Here is a 26,137-nt window from a genome sequence, read left to right on the forward strand (position 1 = left end):
TACAAGCCCTTATAAATCGAATCTTTGTAACACAACACCGCTCGTAAGCAAGAGTCACGTCCAAAGGTAATCTGATAGAGAGCTTGGGCCGCCTGTGCACCGACCCGCACATGTGTGCCCCTGTCACGTGACTCGATGCACAAACAGCGACTGCCGTGACAACGAAAATCTCAAAATAAGTCACGCAAATAATAACATTAATGTCACGCCTTCTCCAAGGAGTCGGTGTATTCCCAGTATAAGGAGTTGTTACACCTGCTTTGAGCTAAATGTAGCAACCATCTTCCACAAACGAAGTCGTACACAGCACAAGAACAATCGTTGCATGTAGGAGCTAAAGGCAACAATCTACTGATAGCGCACGTTCACGGCCAGTAATAAGGGGCAGTTAGTGGGGACGAGGGAAAGTCCATACGCCAATTTTTTTTCGCCCGTATAGACTTTCCCTAGCCCCCACTAACTGCCCCTGGGTATCCGAGGATGGTTGACATGGTTTTCCATTAAAAACACTGATAGTGGTACAGTTCTAAAAAATGCAAGTCTGGGATAGGGTAGGGATTTTTGTCGTCTAGTCTGGTATAGGGATTATGCTACCAACTGCTCGGGCTGAACGGAATTTGACGAAAGTCGCTGATGGAAGTTCCATGAAAGTTTCCTTAAATTCTCAGCGGATTCGAACGTGGGTTTAACCAAAGAAAACTCTTGACGACCACTAAGAAACTGGCTCGATGAAGACATTTTTATTATGAATTACGTTACAGAATGTTATTTAGTGAAGTAACATAAAAGTTACAGACAATGATTAGTTGATAAAATTGTAAACTAAAAGAAGACTCTACTATAACCATCCGAAATATAGCCAAAAAATGAACTGACATTACCTTTTCTCTATAATAAGAAGTTCAGTATTAAACAGGGCCGTTAAATACTGCAGATACTGCTTTTTTATAATTTATGATTTTTATTTCTTCAAACGTTGACTTGATTCTTAGGTGCTGAGTAAAGAATTTAAAAAATGCAGGAGGATCGATCAAGCCTTCGTTCAGAAACACGTCGTCTGGTCTTGACTCAAACATGTACAGGGCAGAACTCAGCTGCTTCGCACCTTTACAACCTAAAGCTATTTTTTTTATTATTTCAAGGGTTCATTTTTTTTCTAACATCAGGTTAAGACACCCGATGATTTGCTTGAAGATAGCAAAGCTCTATCTGGGCCATCCCAATAAAATGTTTCGTTTCCCATCGCCCGACCAACCCATTTTTTCGAAAGTAAAAAAAAAAATCCAGATTCACTAGTCAAAGAAGCAAGTACTTTAATTTATAGGCACACGACCTTGTTTTATTAACAAAAATTGGTATGATGTGATGTCTTTGTCTTTAATAAACATCGATACTACGATATTTAAAGACTGTGTAGGAAAAACGATGAAAAGACCACGTTTTCGAGTTGACTTTGTAATCAGGCTTTCTTACTTAGCAGCCCGGCCTTTTCTGGAACCCAGACCCCTTTTTGCCCCACCGACCGACCCACCATTACAAGAGATGGGGCGATGGGAAACGAAATATTTAATTGGGAAAATCTCTCCTAATGAAAAGCAACAAAATCATCAATTACACTTCATCATGTAACGGGACCTTATTGATGATCAGTACATTTAAAAGAAAACTATGATCTCTGGAAAAAATTGTAAATAAGATTCTATATAATGCTACGTTCCTAACAGTTATTTAAATTGTACTTAATAGTGTACTGCTGCGTACTGCTGGTACTGGTACAACTGTATCGAGTGATATATTTTCGACTACGATACCGAAGTTCTTGTTTACGGAAGAGTCTGTATTGAGTTTAATAGTTCTGTTAAATGCTCTGCAGCCTGACTTAGGCTATTGCAGGAAACTTTTGAAGAGGAAGACTTGTCTATTTTTAATGCATCTAAATACCTATTTGCAGGTTGATTATGGCCTATGTGATAACTATATTGTCCTTTATTATATGCATGATTATAGAGAAATTTGCTTAAATCGCCCACCTTTTTTAAACTACTGGTTTTTACTACCTTGCACTGTTCGACCTGTTCCTCAAGTCTTGCAATAATTCCTTCAGTAATCTGCACATAGTTGTCTGGTTCAATCTCGTCACGCTTGGAATGGCCCTTTAATTCTCTCAAACTTAAACGACGAGCTTCATATAGACATGATTTTATTAGTGTTTTTAGCTCGTACTCTTGCCCAACGATCAGCACAGCTAGCACGTCATTCTCGCTCCTCGTTTTCACCGCAGAAACCAAGATATCTTCGCACTTCTGAGTAATGGAGGTTATCTGATACTCACGAGCAAGATCCAACAGGAAGTAACAATTGCCTTTCGTCACAACTTTCTCCTCCAAAGAAGGATACATTATTTGCAGCAGCTCTTTAATTTCGCTCGCTTTCTTCCCTGGAAGCGGAATTTCATCGCTGTTCTTCTCTTTAAAGTCAGACGTAAACATCCGCTCAAACACAGGCGACCACATTGCGAGCGTGCCTCGGTGAACATGAAATCTTTGTTCTTCGACTACAAGAACGACATCACTTAACTTCCACGGCTCCGAGAAATCTCGCGGACCAGCTGAACTGCTATTTGCGGAAGCCATTGCTCAGGAAGTTCCGAGCGATCTAATCATACGAAATAAAAGTACTGTATACTGCAGCTTCTCGTTCTCGTTCGCTGTGTGCGATGATGAATAATAATGACACCCACGCACTCGCCTTACCACGTGACCTGGCACGAATGTCGAATTAAAATAAGTCACGCGATCTCAAAAGCCTGAATAACCGGTCACGCCAAGAACTTTATTTCTTTCTTTTATCTCACATTTTCTTGTACTGCAACCAACGGCGACAAACTGCTTTCCAAGCAAGCGCATCAGGACGGTCACGCCAAATCGCAGACCATGCAGACTGAGAATTTTATTTCTTACACTAGTTCTCACACTTACTTGTACAGTGCAGCTAACAGTCACATACTACCTTTAAAGCGAAAGTATGTCAGGAGAAAAGTCGACTGTTTTTAAAGTCAAAATTGCTGAACGTGTTGCGCATGGGAATAAGTGGAATGAAGTATTTATTTCAAAGTCCCAAATGTTTTCCCGAATATACGAATTATCCTATCGTAATTAAATTGGACATGTCATCCATAAACGTTCACCACTAAATTCTCTCCGATTCTGATTGGTTTAAATTGTTCACGTGGCACGCTATTGTTTATCCGACACAAAAATACAATGTCCGAGAAAAAAATACCAGGATGGATAGTGCTCGTCATTGGAATTCTTTTTTGGAAACAAGCGGACATTCGGACAAAAAAAAAACGATTAATGACGACAACTGCCTATGAAGACCATGTCCTCCCTAGAAAGCAAAACAGACACCACTACAAAACGTCCTTTGGGGAGGGGGCACCCAATGGAAAAGCTTCGTAAATCATGACAGCGAAGCCAAAGGCAACGTGAATAGGACTGAAAATTTATTTATTCGAATTACATTCTCGCTATTACGTAGATTTGTTAAGTGTGCTACCAAATAATGCAATGTGTGAAGTAAATCATCATTAAAGATGAATTCCAGTCCGTACTGCGCAATCTCGGCTGCAATGTTTATGTGAGCCCACACGAAGGGAATGTTTACAAGCAAAACTAAAAATTCCGCGACAAACTTACCTTTTTCTTCATTATTAACGCCAGATATCCTTGCAGAACAAATATAACGAGTAGAAGAACCTTGACGCTATTTCAAACCGACGTTTCAGCTCATCGGAAACTCTTGAACGAAACGAACTGTAATGGCGGACTAAAAAAACGTCATGTATGCTGTCACCGAAGTGTAACGTTTCAACGAATTCAAAACAAAAACGTAAACAAACCCCGAGTATGCGCAGTACGGACTGGAAATCAGCTTTAAAAGCATGCGAGAAGTTGTGCTGGAAATAAATTTTCCACTTTGTGTGGTCTTCTGTTGTGAATCAGGTGAATTTTGACGATGATGGTTTTACTACTTGCAAGACTAAGTGTACGATAGTTCACGTTTTCAATTTCAGTTCTTTTGGTTCCTTTCCTCTTTTCTTTATATTCCCGGCTCTTTTATAATTTTAGCATTACTTTTATTCAGTCATAGTGGAGAACTTTATAGTTGTTAAATATAACCACTTATTTGATTTTTATTCTTACTTCGTGATGTACATGGCAGTGACCGCGGAGACCTTTTTAAAGTGGTAGGGCTAAAAAGCTGGCTAAGACAAGCAAGCATTACGGGTAACTGTTCTGCCATTTATCGTGTAAAAATTTCATAGAGGGCACCCACGCGCGCCGAAGGCGTGCGAGCGGAGAATCCATAGTAAGCAAATGGTTATCCATCGAACCGAGAAATGTTGGGGGTTGCCGCTTTCCCCGTACGTACGCACGGATTAGGCCTGGGGACGAGGAAGTTTCCCGCCTGTGGCCGGCTAAAGAAAAGGAGGGGAAATTACAAACAGCAAATGAAGCTCGCAGGGCAAGACAAAATATAGACAACGGGTAAAATTACTCAGCGACAGTACACAGCAAACGATCTGAGATGTTTATTATTCAACTGCTCTATTTTTTTTGTCTTTTTCATGTGTGAGTGTATCGAAACCTCGATACAATGCGACTCTCGTTCAATCGCTACACAGTTAACTTTTAATTTTATTGGTCTCTGGTCGCATTTTTCGCAACCGTAAAACGAGCAATTGACGTTATCTTCTATCGACTGGATGATGTGGACGTTTCAGTTAGATCGAAACAAAGTTATCACATAAAAAGGCGAGAAAATTTGTTGCGCGGTGTTCACTGAATAGTTTGAATGAAACCGCGAGTAAAAAGAGCGACAGAGAACTTTCTTACCCAATTTTTCTCCTACGATGTCCTCAAAAGTCATTTATAGTCCGTGAAATTGTGGAAAACGAAAATTGTTTACGAGCTGGAGGCCCGAAATAATTGTGAATAAAATTCCTTGTGAAAGTCTTGTTAGCTTTTTTCTGTTGTTTGCTGTTGAATCTGCGGCTGTTATCATCAAGGATGCAATAAGCTTAACTTTAGCAAATGATTGTGTTAAAACGAAGCTAACTACTGCATAGATCAAGTCCGCTGAAGAAAGAGACAGGACCCTGATGCAAGCTTACAACCTGTACTGAATTGCTGAGCCTGCTTTTACTTTCTGAACGCAGTTTCGATAGATTTCGTGTAGGCAAGGTTTAGTTTTTGCCATTTAGGTCATTTTTAAATAAATCGGAAGCTCCGCTTTTAGGCTTGCCTAAATCTATTTACTACATTATCCTTTTCATCCGGAGCCCTGAAATGTCAATGCAACCAAAAAAGTGGTAGGGCTATAGCCCTACCAGCCCCTCCCCCTCCGCGGTCCCTGCATGGCCTGTAAACTAGCTGGTGCTTTTTTCACAGGTTGGAGGCACGATAGACGGAGTATTTTTTTATTATTATTTAATATACTCTCATATAATGTAAATATTTAAGTAAACGTTTGCCTGTAATAATTATAAGGCGGGATAGAAGACAAAAAGTAAAATCATTAGGTCGGCAACACACATAACAATTTTACCAGTTAGTAAAGTCCTTTATCTTAATATTCTTAAATATTATCCACTGTTTCTCTTCTTCTGTAAATCGCATCTAGTCTTGACCATAAAGATGTTGGCATTTCTAAACAAAGATTGGATACTCTCAGAGGGTATCAATTTTATTTTTTGTAGATATTATCCCATGAGAGTTTCCCGTGCCAGAACGCGAATATTGTTAGAGTTAATACGGAAAACATCGAGATTTTATAGTTCGTCCAAGCTCAAAAAACGCCTCAACTACAAAGGCGAAATAATAATTATTGAAATTGATTGCCATTTCTAAACAAAGATCTGCTATTCTATATTGTGGATGCCGGGTTTCTAGCTTTTAAAAACACTTCCCGGCTGCCGGGTATCTAGACACAACGTTTTCAAATTGTTGAATGTTGAGATAAAGTTGAGTTAAGCTTATCAAGGCCGAGGTTTGTGATATCGAAGCCGAACTGAATCTGAGGTGGGAGACGCACATTGAGCCTTTTGAGATTTTAGATACTTTAGTTCCCTATGAGCGCAAGCTATTAATCTAGCAGTGTCGTTGTCACCTTTTTTATGAAGTTTCTGTTTATGGTAGAGTTTCTAATGTTTCTCTTAGCTTCGATAAATGTTTAGCAGTCACACTGAGGCCTGGGCAGCATGCGGTGTTAAAACTGCCTGTAAGGGGGGTGCATTGTGCGGAGACGTGTCCTGTTCCAATGCTTTTAAAAACACATCTGTCCCGTACGCAAATTTTTGAATATTGGGTACACCTCCTTTTTCTTTCGCATGCCAAAACAGATTTGTGATTAAATCGCAAACATATTTTAAACTACTGATTTTTACTTCCTTACACTGTTCTTTTTCCATCTCGAGTCGTTCAATAATTCCTTCAGTAATCTGAATGTAGTTACCTGGTTCAATCTCTCCCCGCTTGGAATGCTGCTTTAATTCTTTCAAACTTAAACGACGAGCTTCATGTACACATGTCTCTGCCAGTGTTTTTAGCTTGTACTTCTGTGAAACGATTAGTACAGCCAATACGTCTTTCTCCTCCTTTGTTTTTACCTTGGAAACCAAAAAATCTTCGCACTTCTGAGTAATGGAGGTTATCTGATACTCACGAGCAAGATCCAACAGGAAGTGACAGTTGCCTTTGGCCACAACTTTCTCTTTCAAAGGAGGATACATTATTTGCAGCAGCTCTTTAATTTCGCTTGCTTTCTTTCCTGGAAGTGGAATTTCATCGCTGTTCTTCTCTTTAAAGTCAGACGTAAACATTCGTTCAAACACAGGCGACCACATTGCTAGCGTGCTTCGATGAACGTGAAATCTTTGTTCTTCGACTACAAGAACGACATCGCTGAACTTCCACGGCTCTGAGAAATCTCGTGGACCAGCTGAACTGTTATTTGTGGTGGCCATTGCACAGGAACTTACGAGCGATCGAATAAGCCGAAATTAAAATATACTGTATAGACTATACTCCAGCTTCTCGTTTGCTAAAAGTAAATAATGACACACACGCAATTGCCTTACCACGTGACCTGGCATGAATGTCGAATTACAATAAGTCACGCGATCTCAAACGCCTTCTTCAAAAGGTGAGGGTTGACTTGTTTTGACTGCTTAAAATGAAAGTTTAATATTGATTAAATATTGTCGCATGCAGTTTTGGGGGTAGATTGAATAACCGGTCACGCCAAAACGCAGACAATGCAGACTGCAGGCCGTGCAGACTGAGAACTTTATTTCTTTCACTGTTTCTCGCACTTACTTAACTTGTAATGCAGCCAACAGTGACACAAGACTCTCCAAGTAAGCTAAGCATATCAGGATGTTTACGCCAAACCGAAGGCCAAGCAGACTGAGAGCTTTATTTTTACACTAGTTCTCACAGTTACTTGTACTGCAGCTAACAGTCACATACTACCTTCCAAGCGTGAGTATGTCAGGAGAAAAGTCGAGTTTGAGTAGATGTCAACTCATCTCCTGATTTTACAGTCAAAATTGCTTGCGCATGGGAATAACTGCAATGAAGTATTTGTTTCAAAGTTGTTTTAAGAACTTTGAAAATGTAACCCCGAATATTTGGATTATCCAAAATATTCCACCGTACGGAAAAAGATGGCTATAATTCCTAGCGCGAGAAAACACTGACAGCGATTATAAAAACACACCGAAAAGCTTAAAAACTTTTAACTCCGCATGAACAATGTTGTTACTACAAAGGCAAATTTCGCAGAAACGTGGCCGTCTTTTGTGCCTTATTGGCTGTGTTAGGTATTGTGGTAAAAGGTACAGCCCCCATCTTTTTCCGTTCGGTGGATTGCATCGATATCTTTTTTTTTGGAAATATCAAATGCTGCATGCATGAGTCATTACAGTGTTATTTCGACAGTTGTTTCAAACTAAATGAAAGGTATTTATTCAAATCTCTATTTTCAGTAGAGGGGGTAAGTGGAGACAACTCAGTAGTAGTAGACAACTGTCTATGTCGACTATGTCCTCGCCAGAAAGCAAAACGGGCTCCACGATAAAACGCCCTTTGGGAGGTACCAAATGAAAACGCTTCGCAAATCATGACAGCGAATCCAAAGACAACGTGAATAGGATATATATTTATTCGAAATTCATTTTCGCTATTACGTAGATTTATTAACCCTTTCACTCCTAAATGCGCATTCAGGCGCTATTTGGAGGTGCAGTCATTGAATCACTTGTGACGTCATCAATAAGCACGTCAGGGGAATTTCGTGATAAGAATCTGACAGAGCTTGGATCGACCTTTCTACAGGACTGTTCATTTTGAATATCGGTTGCATTCTGACAGAGCTAATCAAAGAAAAGCACAATCCATTTTTGGTGCAAAATCGTTGCTTAAACAGGCCAGTACACCTGTAATTGGGCAAGGTCCCCTTTTCAGTGTTTTCCAATGACAACGTCAAAACTTTTTTGGCCAAAAGAAAGGATATGAAGAGTAGAAAGTAAGGAGAATAAGAAGGCAGAAAAAAGGAAGCAAAAGGGGCAAAAAAAATTTGGAACGGTTCAGCAAAAAAAAAAAAGTCCAAATTTTGGCTTATGCGCATGCACCAAAGTAAAATATTGTATGTTTTACACAGAATCTTTATCAAAATGTTGCTAAAGTGTAAAAAAAGTGCTTTTTTAGCAAAGTTAAATTCAAGAGGTAAATTCAAGACCATAGTACCAAAATTTCAGTTTAGCGGCTAAAAAAAGCGTTTTTTGGGGAAAATTTGGGTGTCAAAGGGTTAAGTGTGCTACTAAATGCAATGTGTGAAGAAATGTAATCATTCAAATCATAGTAAGTTGAGCTGCAAACAAATTTTCTAAACATTCAGTGTGGTCTTCTGTTTCGAGTCAGGTGAATTTTAAAATGAGCCAGATTTATATTCTAAAATTAGCCCTGAGAAGGGCCAAAAACCTATTTACGCCCAAGATCATTAACTCTGCTACTATTATAATAGAGAGGTTAAGCATGACGTTAAAGGCAGACGGCAAACCGCAAAGATCACTTCTGATTTTGAGTTCTTTTCTTCTAATCCGTAAATAAAGCACACAAAAATCGAACAATGTCTCTTACTATTCATTGCAAATACAAATAATTTCACTCTACTGTAGACACAACTAAAAGAGAGTCGGTAAAAGTTTCATTTTTGCCGTTTGCCGTAAACGTCATGCTTAACCTCTCTATTTCCAGTACGCGAGTCTGCGCAGTGCCCTAATGATTGACGCGCTGGACTCCGGATCAAGCGGTCCGGGCTCGAGCCTGGCCGGGTCATTGTGTTGTGATCTTGGGCAAGACTTTACTCTCAGCCGCTCTCTCCACCCAGGTGTATAAATGGGTACCAACTAACTAATACTAGGAGGGGGGAGGGGGGTAAAATAGTTGAATAAACGACGACACGAGGCCTTTCACAGCTTTACCTGCACTGCACCTTTATTTTCATCCGCACTCAGCGTTAATCTGTAACGTGTTGCAGTTGATGTATTAGGTATACAATCATCATTATTTAAAAAAAAACTGATAATAACATCATTGGACAAGAAAAAATTAATTCCTTTGACATGAAACAGAATAATTGCCTCAAAACGGTTTTTCTTTGTTTTTGGCGATTGTCCTAAATTGTTCCAACTAAGTGGCTCTGAATAAGGCAATTTAATAGAATGAAAAGCTTTTTCTATAGTTTTTGTTCTGATTTACAGCTGATTCGTCCATTTATGCTTAACTCTGCTTCACGTTCTAGTTAGTTCTAGTTCTGTGGACTTCAGTCTTCATCCTGTTTACTTATAGTAGTAACAGTAGTATAGCTTTATATTATTTTTCGACAGCTCCAAATGGGGGTGTTTCCCTTTAAAATGAGAATTATGTGGCCTGTTATCTTCATTATCCCAATAAAACCACTTTTCTCTCGCGTACATTCCTTTGACGTGCTGACACGGATAATTCTGAGCCTTGAACAGTACGAACGGGCGGTCAGTGGGGAGCTCAATGGGATTAGTGACGTCACCATCATTGCGGCAGCAGTAGAAGATTTTGGTGTTTCTATCGTAGACCCCGTCTGGCAGCCAACCGCTTTTTGAGTTTATGTTTCTATTGTCCTCATCGTCCCACCTGATGAACCCTTCGGCGAAACCTGTGAAGCGCAATGCATGACATTACGTAATGGCTTCATAACACAGCAAGAGAGAGCTTTGCTTATGGTATTTACTTGCTCAGACCAAAACAATATTCCATGCAGCCCTGAATAACTGAAGACTAAAACAAATACAGCTATTTTAATGAATGAGAAAAGAAGAATCGTTTACTTTAATATATCCAAGATCTTTTTCGTTAATACTTTGAGAGTGATTATAGCTATAACCAATATAAAGACCTTACACGGTACAATATCTGTAAAATAGAGCAGCCCGTTTTCATGTTTTACACATGCTACATTTTTCTGTTATTTTCGGAGACTAAAAATTAACAAAGGAAGAGCCACTGCCAAATATTTTATCACCTAAATTGAGAAAAGGGAAACAGGCGCTGAAACAACGTTAATTAGTGTGATTTTTAAAATGAGAGGCGATTTTAATTTACGGTCTTTTTAATATTTTGACATGTATTTATGTGACTAATCTACAGAACAAAAGTCACCTCTCAAATACTTTATGTAAACTAAAAGGCAGCATACAACTGTAAACACGAGCGGGCACCATGTAAGGGACGGACCATTAGAAAAGTGATGGGAAAGGTGGGGAATTTTAAGCTTGTACAGATTTTTTTTTTCTGTACGGCCATGGCTTGTGTAGGAATTTTGTTTTGCGGGTGAAACCCTTTGCCCGTTTTTTTTTTAGTTTTTAGGCAAATGTTTCTTTGTTGATCATTTAGAAGCAAAAATTGCTGTTTGTTGTTATTCATAGATTCATTTTTGATTGTTATATTTTTTTAAAAATATTTAGAGTGGCTAAAATCAAATGCCATGTATTGTTATTTCATACCTTTTCTTCACCCTATAAACTTGTCAACACCAAATTATATCGAATATCTTACAAATGTTGGAGTCAAAGTTGTTATACAATAGTAAGAGCCCATTACTGACAATAGCCAGACGGCAAGACTTGAAAGGAAATTTTCTATCACCATCGGCATATGGGAAAAACGTTTTCTGGTCAGGAGGCCCAGCTGAATGTAATTTGCTTTTGTGATTTCATTAGTGTGCTATTATTAGTTTATTTTAATAATATGTTTGTAACGCGCATTTGAAAACGTATGTTGAATTCGAATTTGCACGGTATTAATAAAGGATAATAATAATAATATTAATAAACTAGAGGGTGAGCGCTGGAGCTACTAGCCTGTTCTCATCAAAAGTAAGATAACAGGTATTTTTAGTGCTTTTAAACAAGAACTTCAAGCAGTTTATAACCGGGCGGTTAATGATGGACCACTTCTTTCAGCTCTTTGGCTAGAAAGGCACGGCGCCGCTTTGTAAAAAAAAACTTTAGAAAAGCAGTCACTTGAGAAACCCACAAGTCGTGTTTGCGTGAGTCACGGAGTGTGTGCGTTACCTGAATTTTCTTCATCACGTCATCTCTTGCTTTAAACCACATGCCTGGCCGGATAAATTTCTGCTTACGCATGCAGTATTTATTTTGTTCCGAATGTTGAATAAAATAAACCCAAACCAGTTGAATGGCATTAAAAAGAAGTCCATTTTACGCCAAAATAAAGACTAGACTAAGGCCATCACGTTGTATTTCTTCGTTTAGCGTCGTCTGACTACTTAAGTCCGAGGTTGCAAGAGTCACGGGGTTTGCGTGAACTGTATGTAGCAGTGAGCGAAAATTTCCTTACTCACGCCATCCCTTCCTTTAATAAACTTGCATAAACAAATTCCTGCCTGAGCTTGCAAATTTTTATATGACCTTATGGATCTTGATCCTCTAAGGCACAGTAAGGCCGAGCGTATTAGAGCAAAGGAGACTCTTGCTCTCACCCATTGCATGGTATTCGCATAGCTTTCTCCTTTCTTAGTAGATAGCAACTCAACTAAGCGTTTGTGATAGATCTTACATTCAGTTCCCATTCCGCCTGTACTGCTGAAGATTAATGGTGTAAATGTTCCCTGTTCAACCTCCATGACCCGGTCAGCATACTGTCGTTTCTTCTCACTCTCATGTTGCCTATAGATCTGTTCAGGATTCTGTTCGAGGTAAGAGTCTGCATTTGGGTGGCATACCCTGACATCAAAGAATGCAGATCTCTGTCTCTCCCAGAAACCTCTGGCGTGTATATCCAAACGGGCGTCGGGAGCTCTGTTTGCGCCCCTGTTCAGTGTCTCTCCGGTTATTTGTTGGAGGACTGGCTCCACCTCGACATCGTTGCAGACAGTGCTGAGTAGGTCCGCTTCAAGGTCTCGAAGCTCATTGTGTCGCTGTATAATAAAACCACCCCTCTTGCATATCATTGCATGGTCTATATCAAATATATCTCCGCACACGCATGACTTTGGTAGGTCGGAAATCTCCCAGTTGTACCGCATCTTAACAGCGTCCCTGAATTCACGCTTGTTAAAATCATAACCCTGATCTTTTATGGGTATCACAGTGAGCCAGCTCGAGGCCCCTTTCTCCGATGCTAGCTTTGCCGCTCTCAGAGATCTTGGAGATAGACTGTTCTTAACTGTCTCTTCCCTCCCCTTAAGGAACTCGTTTTTCTTAGCTCCCGCATGAGATATTGCGGAGCGCATATCTGCCGCATCTGGAGGTTGATGGTTTTGAGCCACAATACGCTGTACGAGGGGTTCAGTGACAGTGACCGACGCCTCGTATTCTAGAGATGACGATTCTGATGGATTTGCGAGGCCCAGTCCCCCCATACGTACTGGAAGTGCGAGTAAGCTGCGTTCGTCTGTAGAGACTTGGTGGTCTGTGATGGCGGGAATCAGCACTTCAGTTATTGCACGCTCAAGTGGCGCCAGTAGGTCGGTGATATCGGGGAGAGTTCTTAAGAAGTACGGCCATCGATGACGCAGACCAACGGTGAAAGCGGCGTAGCTCGCCTGAGGTTGGGATATGGCTAACTCCGTGAGCTTGCTAACTTGGTGAACCCAAGTTATTATTATTATTATTATGTTCCTTACGTAATGTTTGCTTAAAGTCCTTAGCGCCGAGACCAAACCATGGTCCTGGGGCACTAAAGGATAGCCAGTTTTTAGCTTGACAACACCCTCCTCAAAATATGCGCTGTACCCAGCAAGGTTATCTTCTGTAGTTCACTGATGCTTATTTGGCCGGGGATTCTTCCAATATAACTCTCTAGTCCCTTTTTGATAGCTCCAAGTACTCCAATGATAACTGGTATCGTTTCCGTTATTATTATTATTATTATTATTATTATTATTATTATTATTATTATTATTATTATTATTATTATTATTATTATGTTCTTCCCAGAAAGCAAAGGGCTGTCAACAAAACGTCATCCGGGGCATGAAAAGTTTTGCAAATCATTCTTGCTATTACGTAGATTTGTTAAGTGTGCTACCAAATGCAATATGTGAAGTTGTGCTCCAAATTAATTTTCGACATTTTGTTGTCTTCGGCTTCGAGTCAGTGTTCGAATCAGACAAATTTTAAAATGAGCCAATTTGTATTCTAAAAACAGCTCTGAGAAGGGCCAAAAGGAAATTTATTTAGCAAATAATAAACAATTATTGGATGAAGTTTTTGTGATATCCGAAATAATCGAGGTCGAGGTAAGTGTTATCAGCCGAAGCCGAAGGCTGAGGCTGATAACACTTACCGAGACCTTGATTATTCTGGATCATGATCACAAAAACCGAATCTAATAATTGTTTTATTATACATTGTTTTTCTTTTTGGTAAAGACAATAATGACAAACGATTTCAACCTGTTTCAACACTTGTGCTAATTCCTGCTTGTCGTCCTGCTTTTACCTCAAAGTATTTTGTGGAATAGTTCCTCCCAATTTTTGTCAATCATTTTAGGTTTTCCGCAGACTTTATGGTCGAATAATTTTTCATTTTTGGTCAAATTATGTCTTGGTTGAAAAGGCGAATCGACGAACTATGAATTTCCTTCGCCGCCGGATGCCTGACACATTGCTCTTGGAAATCATGCATTGCGCGCGCAACCTACAGATTAGTGAATAATCTGCTAGCAGATTATTCACTAATCTGTAGGTTGCGCGGATTGACAGAATTAGCTGTAGGCTTTTAGCCAATAAGAAGACAGCTAATGACTACAATGTATAATAAATGGTTTTATGCACCTTATGAACAATGTATCTGTTCGGTTTCCAGTCAGGTGATAGTAATAAGATCTGGCAACATTACCCCTCGTGATATATATTAGGCAGAGTGGAGCTATCTTCGGCGTCTTGACATCGAAGCATTCAAGGCGAAGTCAACATTTCCCATCCACCCTGCTTCCCATGGGACAAGAGTTATATAGTGTTCGGGTATCCCCTTACCTTTGCTGGGAACAGTTCCATTTAAAGTAAGCTTCATTTGAATTTTGTTACTAAATGACAAACGGCCACCTCGGTGGCCAAAAGATGGCAGAACGTGTCACGTAATATATATTACGTGACACTGTTCTGCCATCTTATATCTCTTCCCAGCAAACCGAGCTCAACCAAGGCAATGAGCCCAGAATAGGATTATTTTCATCGTATAACGCATAAGGGAGCATAAACATATTTACGCCCAATATCATCAACTCTGTTACTATAATAATAATTTCGGAGGGTATTTAGAAAAGGAAACACAATAAATAACCAATTTAAATCTCGTCGAGTCTGTGCTTATTCCTTAAACCGCCTCGGACAAATAGAAAATTGATGAAAAAAAGGACACGAAGACCTTTCACAGCTTTACCCACACCTTTATTTGTTCGTCCACAATAGGCTTTTTAAAGGTACTACTGATATAACCATCATATTATTTTTATGAAAACTTATAATAACATCATTAGAGTAGACAAAATTAGCTCCCTTGTCATAAAACCTTTTTTTTTTGTTTCCGGCGATTGTTCTATTGTTCTTACTAAGTGGCTATCAATAAGGCAATTAGAATCAAAAGCTTTTTCTACAGTTTTTAAGTTATGATTTACAGCTGATTCGTCCGTTTACTCTACTCGTTTACTCTGCTACACGTTCAAGTTCTAGTTCTGCGGACTTCATAATCTTTATCCTAGGCCTGTTTACTTGAAGTAATAACAGTAGTTAAGTTTTATATTATTGTTCGAGAACACCAAATCGGGGTGTTTCCCTCCGTAATGCGATCCAAGTGCGGCATCCTCATTGTCCCAATAAAACCACTCTTCTCTCACGTGCATTCCTTTCACGTGCTGGCACGGATAATTCTGAGCCTTGAACAGTACGAACGGGCGGTCAGTGGGGAGATCAATGGCATTAGTGACGTAACCATCATTGCGGCAGCAGTAGAAGATTTTGGTGTTTCTGTCATAAACCCCGTCTGGAAGCGAACCGCTAACTCTGTTTATGTTATCATCGTTTTCATCGTCCCAATAGATGTATCCTTCAGAGAAACCTAGGTGGCGCAATGCATACAACAGCCTTAAATTTATAAGAAAGAGCTCGGTGTATGGTAGGGCATGAAGCTCCCGGTGTTGTGGTCTGGCCTTTGTGTGTGGAAAATTACAGTATGTGCACAGCGCATCTGAACAGATACATATGGAATATGCGCTATATGAATACATTATCGTTATTATCATCATTTTATAGTCAAAAAGTCTCGTACAAAACTTACACAAGCAAGAAAATCTACCAGCCTTGAAAACTGGAGACTAAAGATTTAGCTATTCTTATGTATAGAAAAGAAGAATCGTTCACAGTAGTATAACCAAGACCTTTTTCATTTACACTGTAAGAGGCAATAATAACCAAGACTACACGCCACAATATGTGTAAATTATAGCAAGACCCCATTGCAAGAATGAAGGCACAATATAATCCACACAACACTGTATTTTTTATTGAATTAAAAAAAAGCAATTGACAATGCTTTCATTTTTCACGTCAAGGCCCAGTATTGTTGCTTCTTCAAAGAATGATTTGCCAGTAATCGGATCCTGTGTTATGCGTAAAGGATACTGGTCATACTGGAATCGCCACGGGACAAACTTTGCAAATAGCTAGAAAAAAAATTTGGCGAAAAATTGAATGATGACGATGAAAAATACATTGGAGATAGTTCACCCTTTTTTCGCCAGTATTCTATTAAAAAAAGGATTTGAGCATTGTTGATACTTGAAAAGTGTAAGTTTTTGTTTGAAAACCGTGAAATATGTGATAAAATTTACCGATAAACTTCCTTGCTTTCGTAAGGTTTATTTTGAAATTGACGTCGAAAAATGGTCTCAAAATATTACAAGTTAAGTATATATTGGGAGAAAAAACTTAATAAGCCTTTTCAGTTTTTTTACGTGTGTACAGGGTTATTTCTAAGCACAGATATACAAATAATATTAGAAAAATGCCTAGTAGCGATCACTGTGTTCATTGTGCTGTGTGCGGTATGTGACAACGATCAAAGGTATCCAGAGAGGCAAAGGATTCTTCCTCGCGATGGAATGTGAAGATTCTACTCGCCCAAGAATAAGAAAGATGGTTTGTCATAGCCATGGGCTCTCTCTCTCTCTCCCTCTCCCTCTCTCTCTCTCTCTCCCTCCCCCTCTCTTAAACAAGGTTATATCTTTTTCGAAGTAAAGCTAAGCAGTTTCTGGCTAAACTGGACAAAAATAAACATGTCATCCGTGATACGAAGCAACACATTACAATACCATAATCATCTTCACGGGTAATTTAAGGTCTTGTCCTTCCAGAACGAAAATTTTGAGAGCTAAAACACATCTTGCAAATATAAATGAGAGCTAATGAGCCAAGATAAATCGATATCCCAATAGTCGCAATATCCAATACATACAACAATAAACACAGTACTGAGATGTCAAAATCTACTACTGGGTAACCACGCAGACTTATGACCTCCACACACAAAATACGCACGTTAAACGACCAAATCCAAAAGCGATCGGAAAATTTTAAAAATCACGAACGTAGGAGTCTATAAAGGTCTGTCGCCTTTTTACGAAGTTATAATAAAAATATTTGTTTATAAAAGACGTAGCTTACCAGTGAACAGCTTGTGCAAACGTAAAATAATTATTACACAACTACTGATGAGCTATTTTTTCAATTTTGTAATATTTCGATACCCCAGTTACGCGATGTCAATTTCACAATACTACTAGTAAATCTTCCGAACGCGGTAGATTTTATCGCATGTTTTACGGCTATTTATAAACAAAACCTTATTACACTGTCAACGTACCAACATTGCCCAAATCCCTTTCTGATAAAATAAAGTGAAAATACTGGCGAAAAAGCGTTGATCTCTCTCCAAATTCGTATTTTTGATCGTATAAACAACTTTTTGCTACACATTTTCTTCTAGCGACTTGCAACGGTTTGCCCCTGGCGATTCCAGAATCCTTAACGCATAACACAGGATCCAATTACTGGCAAATCATTCATTATTTCCCGTTCGGGTAATTATTGACCTACCGTGAGGGCAATTATTTCCTTTATTCTTAAAGATGCAGTATTTTCCACGGGGCCAAGGGACGTAGTTTGGTGAGGTTTGTGTCTTCATGCAAAAGTTTTGTTCCATGTCATTTCTGGTAACGTATCCTGCCAAGTGATTGGTATATAGATTGGACCACTCGTTAGATGAGTCATCATCCTCGGTGTCATGGTAACGAGTCCCTTCGTTGAAATGTGCATTGGGACATCCTGATTTTGGCTTGGGGAGACCATAAGTACCGGATGGCCAAGTTGAAGGACTACGCACCTCGCGATCTAGAAAATAAAAATACACAAAGAGTAATAGCGTAAAAACTCTACTAACTGTATTCATTTCGTGTTTTTTTTTTTTTTCAACTTCTAGGACCGGGAGTGGAGGAGCGGAGGGGGGAAAGGGGACTCGGAAAACCCACCCCTGCCTTACGTAACTTAAAAAACTTTTCATTATACTGTAATCAAATTAACACAGGATAATGTGGACAGCAAATGTTGAGATTATAGTTGCTTTGGTGTTATTATAACGTTTATTGACGAACGCACTTATTTTATTATTGACGAACGCACTTCTTGGTCGACAACACCATGTAACAATTCATGTACTGCCTTCAGGATTCTCTTCGATAATGTTAAAGCCAACGCTTACAAACTTAATACCTTTTGCCCTGGCCACGCTGGAGAGAACTGTAACACCGAAGGTGATGAGAAAAATAGAAAGCTTCATGGCTTCGAATTCCCTGTAGGAGGAAAAGGAAAATAGTAAATTAACAGACCAAACTTTTCCTTCGAGTTTGAAACACCATTCCCGGCCTCTCTGTAGCATGAAATAAGCCAACTTGAAAAAAATATTTCACCCAACCCCTAACTCCGCAGGTCCCCGGCCACCCTTAATTTCCTCAATTCAAACCCCGCCTGTACCGTGTCCTACAGATGTAAAGCACTGTTTGTCATTCCGACATAACTGAATTAAAACGAATCTCATAACGGAAACAACATTTTTAAGATAACTTCTATTGTTACTGCCAAGATATCAAGGTTCAGCGCCCTACTTGGATATTATTTCCCAAAATAAGATTGCAAACTTTTAACTAGTAGATTAGTAGTTGTAGCAGTATTGAGGTGGAAGCGATAGTGGAAATGTGGTACTTAGACCGTAGTAGCTAGCACGAGTGTAGATAAAGACTAGCAGTAGCAAGAGCAGTAGCAGTATAGTGTGACACCGTGTGGCTAAAGCCGGTATTTTTAGATTTTATGCTCGTATTCGTGTTCAGTTGTTCTGTAACACAACATGTCACTTAAGGTCAACCAATTAATTGTTTTAGTTGTGAGTTTTCTCTATATTATTAAAGCAGAAGAGAATATATTAACAAGAGAGATCAAAAGAGCAGTTGATGATGGGAGGTTTGGCTTTATCCATCAAAGTTAGTCAAATTTGAAATGCCGGTGTGATGATCATCTTTCCTCGCCGACATTCATTCATTCTCAGCTGCAATCTGTATTCGGTCTGATTTCTGGAACTGTGTTATCAGTGACCAAGGCCAGTTCCAAGTTATGAGTTTAATTACCGCTTTTATGTGCGAAGCACGATGCCCGAGGATAATTAATATTTTGTCAAATGGTGAAACGTGAAATGGCGCAAAATGGCCTTCACTGTTTTTCGTCTAGCGCGCTTTTTTGTCACGGCCGAGACTAACTATTTAAATATGGCGAACACATAACATTTTCTACTTTTTTAAGAACGTCTTATTTGTCAAGATATACGTAAACTTAAAGAGTTATCATTCTGTCAGATCAGTTAAAGTTTAATGATATGCAATTTTTATCGCGATGGTTGTGTTCTTTTAAACGGCAAAAAAGTCGACAAAACCGATTTACTGAGACTATAGCTCGCCATAATTTGAAAGAACAAATTACAATCCATGTAAAAATTAAATCAAGTTTTCTCTCTGTACTGGCACATTGAAAGTGTTCCATTTCTGTAAACTTTGCATCAGCAAATGTTTGCTCCTCCAGTGCATTTCGAACTTCTCTAGATTCAGGCCTTAAGAATCCAGACTTGCTGACGAAACCTTTTACATCGAGAGCCATTTTTCGTGAGGTGCTTCTTGAGAAAACTCAATTTTGTTCAACTGGGGATTATTTTCCCAACAAAAAATATGTTGTCCATAATGTTCGCTTAATAAAATATTTACTATTTACAAGGCTAAAAAGAGTTAAAAGTTTTTAAAAAATTAAAATGTTTAAACCGAACAGCCGAAAACGTTCGGTTTAAACATTTTAATTTTTAAAAACTTTTAACTCTTTTAGCCTTGTAAATAGTAAATACAGTATATAAAAAATATTTTGTTTTTAATTTTGGGTAAAAATTTAGACGAGGCAAGTGCCTCGTCTTGCCTCTTGCTAGTTACAGCCCTGAAATGAGAATTAGGAAATCAATCATTGAGAAATCTCATAGTTAAAGAACCCGTGGCATAAATTTACTTTACTGCTTGATATCGTCATGAGGGCTATCCAACATTATTAATCTTCTCACCGGAACAAATTTGCAGCAAAGCACATAAAGGGAAAGGTGAGTTTTAATTGTGATTTCTCTAGTCGGTCCCTAACAAGTCATTGGTCTTTATTTTTTTAGGTGGATAATGGGTCTCATTTCAAATATTATCTTCTTTTTTGAACGATTGTCTAGTGTAAAGTCACTCCCTTTTTTAACTACCTTTGGCTTCTTTCCTTCTTTAAATGGACTGTGTCACGGCTGAGTTAAGTTTATTTTTTAAGTTTTGCTAAAAACTTGCTATGAAACTTTTATGTTTGCAAAGCAATTGCTCCTATGCATCCAAATGACAAAACCATAGCTTCATTGCAACCAAATTTGTCTCCCGGGCGTTATAATCATAAAGTTAAAAGCAAACGAGACTAACTTTGAAAACTGTTCAGCCCAACAATATTTCAAAAACCCATATTGCAATCAGATTCAATCTTTATCACTTTTGGCCATCCGTACCTTCTTTTGTATTTGCTGTGTTATTGAAATGTTCTTTCACTGTTTTAGGGGGTTATTATTATATTTCACCGAATTTGATGGTCATTTCCGATGCTTAATTCTGGCTAAAATCCGTGACATACACCGTTTTTAAACGATGATTAAAATCATTATAGAGTGACTTCACTAAACCCGTGAAATAGTTATTAAACTTTTCGATACTATTAATAACTTATTCCATTGTTTTCTTTTGTTTATTTTTGACTATTACGCACTGACTGGTAGAAAGTCAGTTCGCAGGTTAAATGAAATCACTTTAAAAATCACTGGAACCTCTTACTGACTCCCTTTGCTGTGAAATGCTTGCAATTAATAGATAAACAGATTTCCAGAGTTAAACGGCAAAATAAAATATGATAATACTGGTTATTACAAAACACGGCAATGTGTTATTACAATTTACGACAGCTCGGAGTATTACAAATTACGACAGCATGTTAATTGCGGGCCCAAGAGAGGCCCGCAACCCTAATCTTGACAGTGACCAGCGGATAGCGTTTTACGCGTGCGCGCCACGTTAATAAATAGCGAACAGAAAACGGAAGTTGAAAATTTTGTTCTTCCACTAAGAACGATCGGAATGCGAAAAATGTGTCAATCACGACAGTTTGTCGTAACACCGGAAGAGAAAATCTGTTCTCCAAGAACGATTGTCACATAAGATCTAGGCTTCTGTCACATGGAAGATTGCAAACATTACAATTTGCAGACTTGTTTTACGGGTGTTGCTTTTGCTCTGATTGTATCACGCATAAACCACGGCAAAGCGAATGATTCCAACAACGGTTATTCTCGAGAAATTCGTTATAACACTGACAATATAGCGAGTTTATCGACCGAGGAAAATCACATCTCAATTCACACCGCGTGCTCGACTACAGTTCACTAAACTGTCAATCCGACAAAAAACAACTCTGACTGGTTCGCGGTCGGTTAGCGACAATTAAGCGTGATTTATCATTAATCGCGCCACGTTAATAAAAGGCGAGCACAACATAGCGAGTTTACCGACTGAGAAAAATCACATCTCAATTCACACCGCGTGCTTGATTACACTTCCCAAAACTGATAAAAATATGCATTCCTTGCGTGACGCGTTACTCGGGATAATTGTCTTTTGTCCATTTAAGGTGGCTTAATACAGTTTTGAGAGGGTAAATCAGTCCAACCTTTAACTCTCTTGTACAATCTCCAGAAGAGTTTTGTCTTTCTTTTATCACTGTTTGTTACATCCTAAAACCATCTAATGCGATATTTGGAAAATAAAAATGCCAATAAACAGCTTAAATGAACGGCCGAGTGCTTAAGAGGGGACTGGCACTAGTAGTTTAAACGGCGTTTTTCTCAAAATCTACCCGTACGACCCTACCTCAAAATTTCAGAAATAAGAAATTGGCTCTTATTAAACATTCATGCAAAATAATATAAAAATCTGTAAGACAGATTTTTCGCAAAATAGGAAAATGTGATATTTTGCCGATTTTTAAAATAGCTCAAAATCTGTCTTACAGATTTTTTCAAAATTTTGGCTGTGGACGTGGTTCACCCCTTAAATTTAATTGTGAAAGTTTCATAATAGGTTGTACGGTAGGTTTGTGAGAAAATCTGGATCAAAATCTGGCTTTTACGACCTCCGAAGCGAATCAAATTGCGCGTGCGAGCGCGCGCTATGATGACGCCATGCGTCGCGAGTGATAATGAAAGACAGAATTAGAACTTCTCTGTCGGTTGTTTATCCACCTTTTTTGTCGTATTGTTTTTCGTCCCAGGTTTCAAGACCTATCTAAAAGAATTTTGAAGTTTCTCTTTTGTATACAAATTTGGTAAAGCGTGGTAAAACATATGGAACTCTTTTTCGCTTCTGTTTAGAGTTGCTAGCGCCATTTTAGCCCGCGCGAGCAATAATGACGTCAAGCAGAAAATCGAAGCGCGCGCCTTTGAGACACGTTAAAACTGTATTCGGCCACCTTAAGGTGGCCCGCGGGTATTTATGAGGCTGACAGTTCCCTCTTTCAAGCGCGTTTTAAAACGGCAAAACGTGAAGCGATTGCTTAGATTTTTGAGAATCTGAAAAAATAATGTTTAAATTATATAAAATGATAAATTTTATGGCGATCAAACGCGATTTGTTAAAGTTATAAGCGATTTTTGGAAGCCTTCGTTTTTAATAAAATGCGATTTTTTTGAAAATGCCACGGTGAATTTTTCTGTAATTACCCCAAAACGCTGCCAAACAGTTGAAGTTTACTCACAACAACTTAGAGGAAAATCCACTCCGTAAATTTCCTGAACGAGCGACATCTTTATTTTGCCTTTAAAAACTGTTGTGTTATGCGTCTGACTTGACCGTCGCATAAATTTGATACTTATACTAACCCAGTACCAGCCAGTTTTGAGTCTAATGTCACCTTAATCTTGTGTGTAAAAGTTAAAAAGATCGTGTATATACATCAAATGTTAGCAGTCAATAAAGATGGATGGTTTTCAGCCGAATTTTTAAAAATATCAAACAAATGACGTTATTTAGAATTGCGGAAAATTTGTCAATTTGTTTTTCATTTTTTTAAAGCTGCAGCTAGAACAGGATATTGCAAAGATTTGTGCCGAGTTTCAGCGTGTTCCTATCATACGGTTTGAAGAATTTCGGTCGGAAAGTCAGGTACATTTACTTTCCAAGATTTGGTCGCTTTGTAAACCCCGCATTTCCAATGAAATTATACTGTTGTTTTCGAAGAGAGGCGTTGCTTTCAAATTCCGCACGATCTTCTGCCACTTGGAAATAACACAGCCTGAAATAGTTACTACTAAAATGACAAATACCGTCCCTGCACATGTATTCCCTGACGGTAGAAGATCGTGCGGAATTTGGAAGTAACACCTCAATTATCATCGATATTTACAATTCATATTTTGTCTCCATTTTTGCAATAGTCAAGCATGTCGCTAAGGAAAGCGTTTTTCGGTAATTTATTGCTAAACAAAAGTTTTATAGCTACATGAAAATCATACAATTGGCAAACAAAAACTTGGTTTGCGTATTCAGCAATAAAAACCAAACCTAAATAAAAAAAATGTATACAACTTTAAATAACAAGAGCTTACAGAACACGTTTTTGCTCATAACGATCACTTAAACCGCTTTTTCAGCTGAACTTGTTACGCTATATACGGCGGATTTTGTCATGGTAACTGCACTCGACTCCTTTTTGTTCACCGGTGCTTTAGTAATAAGTCTTTAAGCCTGCCTTCGGTGCACGCATTTCTAAAAAGAGTGTTCCAAATGATTGTTGAGTCATTAGTCCAACAAAGTCCAACGAGCAGTTGTTGTATACGTAGGATATGTTGGTGAAAAATTCGAAATGACGAGACCCTTGAATTTTGGTGAAAACTCTACACGCGCATTTTTTGAAGGACCATTCAACACAACGATCTATGCAGTTTTTGTCGCGAGTACTGAGATCTTACCTACCTTGGGTATTTGCTGAATGATTTTTATCAATGTTTACTTCAGTTAAAGCAATTGATCGGCTGACCTGCTGAACATAAACGAACGGTCGCAGATTTAGTTGCAATGTTATACGTAGAGAGATCATGAAAAAAATTGAAAAAAGCGCTTAGTCTTGATCTCAACCTACCTGACTTTCTCTATGAAACAAACAGTCTGAACCAACTAAAATAAGGACGGTTATTTTAAAACCAAATTGACGACGTGGAATATGCTGAAACTGTTGTCGCATTTTTCTATTGGTTGTTGATGACACTTGACGTTTGTGATTGGTTGCCTTGAGATGATATCTTCTGCCCTTCTGTTTACTTAGGGATTCATATGACAATTTTTTTGCTCCTTTAGCAACGTAAAATTTATAGTAAAATTAAAGAATGTCACATTTTGGTAAGATCCGAAAAATACTAAATAGCAGCCAGCAGTTTTTATGATCAAAATGTATAAAATAGGGTGTCATTCTATTTTTTTGCTGTATTTTGCGAACCCGTTATTTCTATTTAATTTCATTTGCGTGTGTGTTTGCGTGTGTTTTTACGGTTGCGTGAAATTCTTTGGCAACGGCGATGATTTCACAAGCATGTAAAAAGGCAGGCGAGACTGAAGTAAGGCCATGCATATTCTGAATTATATGTGGTAAAATAAATGAATGCTTTGTTGTAAGATACGAAAAATACTAAAAAAGCAGCAACCAGTATTCATAATGAACATGTAAACTATACACAAAGGGTGCAATTCATACTTTTTTGTTGTATTGGGTCTATTTCGAACCTGTTAAATTTATTTTATTTAGCGTGTGTGTTTGCGTGTGTTTTTACGGTTGCGTGAAATTCTTTGGCAACGGCGATGATTTCACAAGCATGTAAAAAGGCAGGCGAGACTGAAGTAAGGCCATGCATATTCTGAATTATATGTGGTAAAATAAATGAATGCTTTGTTGTAAGATACGAAAAATACTAAAAAAGCAGCAACCAGTATTCATAATGAACATGTAAACTATACACAAAGGGTGCAATTCATACTTTTTTGTTGTATTGGGTCTATTTCGAACCTGTTAAATTTATTTTATTTAGCGTGTGTGTTTGCGTGTGTTTTTACGGTTGCGTGAAATTCTTTGGCAACGGCGATGATTTCACAAGCATGTAAAAAGGCAGGCGAGACTGAAGTAAGGCCATGCATATTCTGAATTATATGTGGTAAAATAAATGAATGCTTTGTTGTAAGATACGAAAAACACTAAAAAAGCAGCAACCAGTATTCATAATGAACATGTAAACTATACACAAAGGGTGCAATTCATACTTTTTTGTTGTATTGGGTCTATTTCGAACCTGTTAAATTTATTTTATTTAGCGTGTGTGTTTGCGTGTGTTTTTACGGTTGCGTGAAATTCTTTGGCAACGGCGATGATTTCACAAGCATGTAAAAAGGCAGGCGAGACTGAAGTAAGGCCATGCATATTCTGAATTATATGTGGTAAAATAAATGAATTTTACTTTGTTGTAAGATACGAAAAATACTAAAAAAGTAGCAACCAGTATTCATAATGAACTGTTGTAAACTATACACAAAGGGTGCAATTCATACTTTTTTGTTGTATTGGGTCTATTTCGAACCCGTTAATTGTATTTTATTTTGCGTGTGTGTTTGCGTGTGTTTTTACGGTTGCGTGAAATTCTTTGGCAACGGCAGTGATTTCACAAGCATGTAAAAAGGCAGGCGAGACTGAAGTAAGGCCATGCATATTCTGAATTATATGTGGTAAAATAAATGAATTTTACTTTGTTGTAAGATACGAAAAATACTAAAAAAGTAGCAACCAGTATTCATAATGAACTGTTGTAAACTATACACAAAGGGTG

General features: G+C 38.4%; 3 protein-coding genes across 4 annotated transcripts; all 3 read right to left on the reverse strand.

Annotated features, from left to right (window-relative positions):
• Nucleotides 1–729: 729 nt before the first annotated feature.
• LOC144665629 (BTB and MATH domain-containing protein 36-like) lies at nt 730–2,708 on the reverse strand. Its single transcript, XM_078526892.1, has one exon. It carries the CDS (start codon nt 2,631–2,633, stop codon nt 1,824–1,826), a length of 810 nt encoding a protein of 269 aa, XP_078383018.1. The 5' UTR covers nt 2,634–2,708; the 3' UTR covers nt 730–1,823.
• A 695-nt stretch (nt 2,709–3,403) lies between these two features.
• Nucleotides 3,404–7,098, reverse strand: LOC144665593 (BTB and MATH domain-containing protein 38-like). 2 transcript variants are annotated; one of them, XM_078526849.1, is made up of 2 exons: nt 6,517–7,098; nt 3,404–5,711 (listed from the first exon to the last, which is right to left on the reverse strand). In XM_078526849.1, exons 1-2 carry the CDS (start codon nt 7,025–7,027, stop codon nt 5,641–5,643), a joined length of 582 nt encoding a protein of 193 aa, XP_078382975.1. In that variant the 5' UTR covers nt 7,028–7,098; the 3' UTR covers nt 3,404–5,640. The 2 variants fall into 2 exon arrangements, with proteins under 2 accessions (XP_078382975.1, XP_078382974.1); XM_078526848.1 differs by having other exon boundaries at nt 3,404–7,098.
• A 7,904-nt stretch (nt 7,099–15,002) lies between these two features.
• Nucleotides 15,003–25,414, reverse strand: LOC144666422 (uncharacterized). The gene is made up of 5 exons (XM_078527855.1): nt 24,409–25,414; nt 24,243–24,306; nt 18,391–18,470; nt 17,719–18,012; nt 15,003–15,682 (listed from the first exon to the last, which is right to left on the reverse strand). Exons 3-5 carry the CDS (start codon nt 18,455–18,457, stop codon nt 15,333–15,335), a joined length of 711 nt encoding a protein of 236 aa, XP_078383981.1. The 5' UTR covers nt 18,458–18,470; nt 24,243–24,306; nt 24,409–25,414; the 3' UTR covers nt 15,003–15,332.
• Nucleotides 25,415–26,137: the final 723 nt, after the last annotated feature.

Source organism: Oculina patagonica, chromosome 9 (assembly GCF_052425735.1).
Source record: "Oculina patagonica isolate OP01 chromosome 9, crgOcupat, whole genome shotgun sequence".
Taxonomy (NCBI): Eukaryota; Metazoa; Cnidaria; class Anthozoa; order Scleractinia; family Oculinidae; genus Oculina; species Oculina patagonica.

Bases quoted from the DNA above. Each gene is read 5' to 3' on its own strand.
- LOC144665629 (XM_078526892.1), bottom strand. From the start codon at position 2,633: ATGGCTTCCGCAAATAGCAGTTCAGCTGGTCCGCGAGATTTCTCGGAG.
- LOC144665593 (XM_078526848.1), bottom strand. From the start codon at position 7,027: ATGGCCACCACAAATAACAGTTCAGCTGGTCCACGAGATTTCTCAGAG.
- LOC144666422 (XM_078527855.1), bottom strand. From the start codon at position 18,457: ATGAAGCTTTCTATTTTTCTCATCACCTTCGGTGTTACAGTTCTCTCC. The intron at 18,013-18,390 runs GTATTAAGTTTG...TTTATTTTCTAG, and splicing joins CAGCGTGGCCAGGGCAAAAG to ATCGCGAGGTGCGTAGTCCT. The intron at 15,683-17,718 runs GTAGGTCAATAA...TGCGCCACCTAG, and splicing joins AGGAAATAATTGCCCTCACG to GTTTCTCTGAAGGATACATC.